At 40.5% G+C, this 5956-nt stretch overlaps 1 protein-coding gene across 1 annotated transcript; it reads right to left on the bottom strand.

Annotated features, from left to right (window-relative positions):
• Nucleotides 1-1915: 1915 nt before the first annotated feature.
• LOC138910213 (uncharacterized) lies at nucleotides 1916-2596 on the bottom strand. Its single transcript, XM_070201437.1, has 2 exons — nucleotides 2372-2596; nucleotides 1916-2101 (listed from the first exon to the last, which is right to left on the bottom strand). Exons 1-2 carry the CDS (start codon nucleotides 2594-2596, stop codon nucleotides 1916-1918), a joined length of 411 nt encoding a protein of 136 aa, XP_070057538.1.
• Nucleotides 2597-5956: the final 3360 nt, after the last annotated feature.

The raw sequence follows: 5956 nt of genomic DNA, 5'->3' as shown, positions 1-5956 counted from the left end.
CCGTGGAAATATGAAAATGGGCTGAGACCCGTATTAATAAAAAATATAAAAATGGGCTAAGACCCGTATTTTGATGATTTTGAAATGAGGTGTCACATGGTGACTTTTTAATTGAAATAATTATATTCAAAATATTTATTTGGAAGGATTTTTACTTAGAAAGTATTATATAAAAGAATTGTATTTCGAAAGATATTTATTTGAGGAAATTGTATTTGGAAAGATTTATTGAAAGAATTATATTTGAAAAAAAATAATTATTTGAGAAAATTATATTTGAAAGAGAGTTATCTAGAAGAACTATGTGAAATACATTTATTTGAAGGGCTTGATTTAATTGGTGTAATTGTGTTTATTTATTGTTGAGTGATATTAATGGTATTCTTGTTGTCTGTTGTGCATATCACGGGTTATTTTATCCTGCCCTTATTATTTTTTGTTTCCTATTATTTTGTATATTATATTGCACAGGTTATTAGAATAGCGAGTGTCTTGACTTTACCTCGTCTCTACTCCATTGAGGTTAGTCTTGATACTTACTGGGCACCGCTGTGGTGTGCTCACTCTACACTTCTGCACATTTTTGTGTAGAGCCAGGTATTGAAGATAACGGACCTGAGCAGAGTTAAAGCGGGATTGTAAGGATTCAAGGTAGAGCTTCTTGGTCGTCGCAGTCCCTTGGAGTCTTTTCATTTTATTGTACTATTTATTTGTAATCAAATAGTATTGTATATTCGGTCCTCGTGATCATTCCATGTATTTAGCAGAGTTCGTGACTCAGTACTACCAGTCTTGGGAGGTTGTGTATTGTAATTATTTCCACTGTTAGTTTTAGTTACTTATTCAAATAAAAAAAAAAGATTCAAAATGTTATAGAAATCGGCTTACCTAGTCTTAGAGACTAGGCTCCATCACGACGCCTGTTGTGAAATTTTGGGTCGTGACAACTTCGCACCTGCGCTCCATATCTGCATCTGCGACCACGCATGCGCGAAAAAGACCTCGCACCTGCGGCTACTGCCTGACCTTCTCTCTTCCGCTTCTGCGGGCACCTATCCGCATCTGCGGACTCGCAGATGCGACATCTACTATGCACCTACGGACCTAGCCTACCTCAATACTGTCCGCACCTGCGAACTCCCACGCGCGCCTGCAACCTCGCACCTGCGATCTCCCACGCGCGCCTGCGACCTCGCACCTGCGGCTCCCCCTCCGCAAGTGCGGAAATACCAGTAGCAGCAGCTTCAGCTGCATTTTTCCAACTTCAAACAATCCGTTAACCCCCCGGAATCACCCCGAGCCCCTCGAGACCTCAACCAACCATACTAACAAGTCATATATCAACATACAAATTTAGTCGAGCCTTCGAATCACTCAAAACAGAATCAAAACACCAAATTTCCCTCGGATTCAAGCCTAAGAATGTCTAAATTTCCAAATTCGACACAAACGATGCCGAAACCTACCAAACCACGTCCTAATGACCTAAATTTTACACACACATCAAAAATGACACCACGAACCTACTCCAACTTCCAGAATTCCATTCCGACACCGATATCAAATTTTTCACTACCGACCAAAATCACCAAATTTCCAACTTTCGCCAATTCAAGCCTAATTCTACTAGAGACCTCCAAATAATATTCTGTACGCACTACTAAGTCCAAAACCACCTAACGGAGCTAACAGAACCATAAAAATTTAAATCCGAGATCGTTTACACATAAGTCAACATCCGGTTGACTTTTCTAACTTAAGCTTCTACTTTAGAGACTAAGTGTCTCAATCCACTCTGAAACTACTCCGGACCCGAACCAACTAACCCGGTATATCATAATATAGCTGAAAGGCACAATAGGAAGCAGAAATGGGGCAAAGTGGGCTATAACTCTCTAAAAGACCGGCCGGGTCGTTACATCCTCTCCCTCTTAAACAACCGTTCATCCTCGAACAGGTCTAGAAATATACTTGGAGTCTCGAATAGGCATAGATATCTGCTCCGAATCTCCCGCTTGGTCTCCCAGGTGGCCTCCTCCACAGGCTGTCCTCTCCACTGCAACTTCACTGAAGCTATGTCCTTTGACCTCAACTTCTGAACCTGCCAATCCAAAATGGCCACCGGCTCCACATCATAAGTCATATCACTCTCCAACTGAACCGTGCTGAAATCCAAAATATGGGACGGATCTCCAATATACTTCCGGAGCATGGAAACATGAAATACTGGGTGCACACTAGACAAGCTGGGTGGCAAGGCAAGCTTATAAGCCACCTCTCCTATCCTATGAATCACCTCAAAAGGCCCAATGAACCAGGGGCTCAACTTGCCCCTCTTCCCAAACCTCATAACACCCTTCATGGGTGATACCTTCAGCAAAACCTTCTCCCCAACCATAAACGATACATCACGAACCTTCCTGTCAGCGTAGCCCTTCTGCCTAGACTGCGCCATGCGAAACCGCTCCTGAACCAATTTCACCTTATCTAATGCATCCTGGACCAAGTCTATACCTAAGAGCCTAGCCTCACCCGGCTTAAACCATCCCACCGGAGATATACACCTCATCCCATATAAAGCCTCGTACGGAGCCATATGAATACTCGACTGGTAACTTTTGTTATATGCAAACTCCGCGAGTGGCAGAAAGTGATCCCATGAATCCCCAAAGTCAATGACACAACATGTCCTCCAATATCTGAATAGTGCGCTCTGACTGCCTGTCCGTCTGAGGGTGAAAAGCAGGTTCACGTTGGTTAGGTTCCGGGTGTAGTACCGGTACAACCTGTTATTCCAGTTCGGCCTGAGGTCAGGCCCAAGGCATCAGAAGAGGAACAAAAGAGACTAGAAAGGTGTAAGAAATATGATCCACCAACTTGCAGTGGCACAGCTACAGAGAATGCCCAAGGATTTCTGGAAAATTGTCACTGTATTCTCCGCACCATGGGTATTGTGGAAGTGAGCAGAGTTTCCTTTACTACATTTCAACTGTCAGGCGTAGCGTACCGGTGGTGGCAAACCTATGAAGAAGGTAGATCAGCCAATGCCACACCACCAACTTGGGCTCAATTTTCGGAAATGTTCTTAAAAGAGTTTGTTTCCCAGATTCTCAGAGATGCATGGCGCACAGAGTTTGAACGGTTGCATCAGAGCACTATGACAGTGTCAGAATATGCTATCAGGTTCAGTGAGTTAGCCCGTCATGCATCTATCTTAGTTCCGACAATCAGAGAACCGGGTGTATGGCTCGAGAATTGCAAACTGATACTCCATTCCAACAAGTAGTGGATATTGCAAGGAATATTGAGGGTGTTTTAGGCGAGGAAACAGAGTCTAAGGAGGCCAAAAGGTCTCGAAGATCTGGAGGGTTCAGTGAGTTTTACTCTTCAGCTAGAACCCATTATAGCGGAGGCTCGAGCAGTGGGTCAGCTCAGTCCGCACATAAGATTACTCGGAGTGCTCCAGTTTACAGAGCACCACCGACACGAGATTCTTACAATGGTTATTCCAGATATCCGGCACAGACTCAGTATGATCAGCCGCGACCTCAGAGGGGTTGTTATGAGTGTGGTGATACTAGGCATATCATGAGAGATTGTCTCAGACTTGGGAGGGGTGGATTTCATCAGAATACTCTAGTTACAAGCTTTATTCCAGTTGATACTCCACATGCACAGTCAGCTAGAGGTGTAGAACAGGCAGGTAGTGGGCGCCTAAGAGGTAGAGGCCCGACCCATTGATTTAATCACTATGATTTGGCTGAGGCTAATACACCAGATGGTGTCATCACATGTACGATCCTGGTTTTTTTAAATTATAAAAGGATAATTTCCCTTAATTTGATTTGGTTCTGAATATTGAGGTGAGTCATCCTATTATGCTCCACTTATGGGTGAGCTTCATAAATTTGTGACCCACTTATATGTGTATCCCTATTGGGAGATTTAAAGATGTGAGCCCGTGTCCGTCGTTTTATTTTTGTGCACCATTGAGGGCTATAGTCCAAAAGTAAAATTTTATTATTCAATAAAGTGGGTTTAATGTATTTCGGAATAATTGATTCTAATTTTTATGAATTATATGCCCTACCGGTATGAGGGTTCATTATATGTTGTGAATTATTTTTATGAAATATATTGAAAAGAAGAAAGAAAGGAAAGTTGAAATTTTAGTGGGCACAATGTGCAAAATACTGGTGTTTCAGATTTAAGAACGAGATCCTCGTATTTTTACATGATGAGAAATATTTAAACCGGGCTGTAAACCGCGATGGAAGTTATATAAGGACGAGGTCCTTGTGGTAAAATATTTATGAGTTTAAAATTCTTCCTTGTGAACTTTAATTTGTGCAATAATATTAATAGGGAGTCATGCCTGTTAGGCGTATTTGATAATGCTTGTATATTTTATGTTCATATTCATCCATTTTTGTGTTGTAAATATTGAGTTTTAGCATATGAGGTGAGTTCCCAGGTGGCGTTAAGTGTGAATCATTAATTCGAGTGAGTAATCATGAGGTCTTCATGCCTCACGTTCTATTGTCAGTATTGTGAAAATTCGAAACGAGGTGATGGTTAATATGAGATTAATTGATGATGTTGGAATTGATTATGAACAACTTTTAAGACCAGAGATGTGGTGATGAGCATACATATGATGTGCTTCATGTTCTGATATCATTATGATCAGGCAATACTGAGATTAATGTTATTGATATATACCCGGTGGTATTTTATTGGGTTGTGGATATGTTATTAGGAGTTGTTTTGGTGTTACTCTGGCAGGTGGATAGACCCAATTGCAGGGGAGACTCTGGCGAACTTTCTGAAAAATTTGGGAGTTAGTAAAATTTGGGGGATTGAAATTTGCAAAGGAAGAGATAAATTATGTTATATGTTTGAGGGCGAATGATCCTAAGCGGGGAATAATGTAGCACCCCAGAGAAAGTTTTGAATTACTTCAACACTATTGAGGAAATTTATATGTGCATAGGCACGAGTTGCTATAGCCAGTTGAGACTAATATTGTGCGTTATTGTGAGAATTCAGGCATTTTTGGAAATGATTGGAGAGTTAGGGATTTTGCTTTATAGCTTATAAGAATGGAGAAAGGAAATAATCTCAATTGAGATGGTGTTGTCGGACCCGTGTTAAATTGCGGGAATGTAAAATCACTCACAAGTATGTATGCAAGAATATACTCAGTAATGTAAAGTCCTCAGAAAGATTCTTAGCACGTTCGAGGATGAATGTTTGTTTAAGAGGTGGAGAATGTAACGACCAAACTTGTCTTTTTAAGAATTTACACCCCGTTCAGTGACTTAAGGTTTCGAGCAGCCTCACAATATGTATTATGACCTGCGTGTACGGTCGAGTTTGGTTTTCGGAAAACTCAAAAATTAATTTAAAGAAAAATTCTCATTTTGAAGCTTAAATGGAAAGAGTAGACCGGGGAGTTGATTTTTGAGAAAACAACCCCAATGGAATTTCGATGATGGAGATAGCTTCGTATGATTATTTCGAACTTAGGCGTATGTTCGGATTTGGATTTGGAAGTCCGTAGGATAATTCGACACATTTTGGCGAAAGTTGGAAAATAGAAGATTTTGGAAAATCCTACCGACGGATGAATTTATGATAATGAGGTCAGATTTCGATTCCGGAAATGGGAATAGCTCCATTACGTCAATTATGACTTGTGTGCAAAATTTGAAGTCATTCCGGTTTGATTTGATACGTTTCGGCGCAAAATATAGAAGTTGGAGGATTTGAAAACTTATAGTTCAATTCGATGCGCGATTCGTACTTTCAGCGTTGTTTGATGCGATTGTTATTTGATTATTTATGAAATTCTGTGAATTTACTGGTTTGATAATTATTGGAATTTAATTTCATTTTGGATTCTTTCCTCTGCAATTAATTAATTAAATGAGCTTAAGAAGAGGTGATTATATAA

The sequence above is a fragment of the Nicotiana tomentosiformis genome, chromosome 4 (assembly GCF_000390325.3).
Source record: "Nicotiana tomentosiformis chromosome 4, ASM39032v3, whole genome shotgun sequence".
NCBI classification, from domain to species: domain Eukaryota; kingdom Viridiplantae; phylum Streptophyta; class Magnoliopsida; order Solanales; family Solanaceae; genus Nicotiana; species Nicotiana tomentosiformis.
This window is presented reverse-complemented; position numbering and strand designations above follow the sequence as displayed.

Bases quoted from the DNA above. Each gene is read 5' to 3' on its own strand.
- LOC138910213 (XM_070201437.1), bottom strand. From the start codon at position 2,596: ATGGCTCCGTACGAGGCTTTATATGGGATGAGGTGTATATCTCCGGTG. The intron at 2,102-2,371 runs GTATCACCCATG...TTGGATTGGCAG, and splicing joins GGGAGAAGGTTTTGCTGAAG to GTTCAGAAGTTGAGGTCAAA.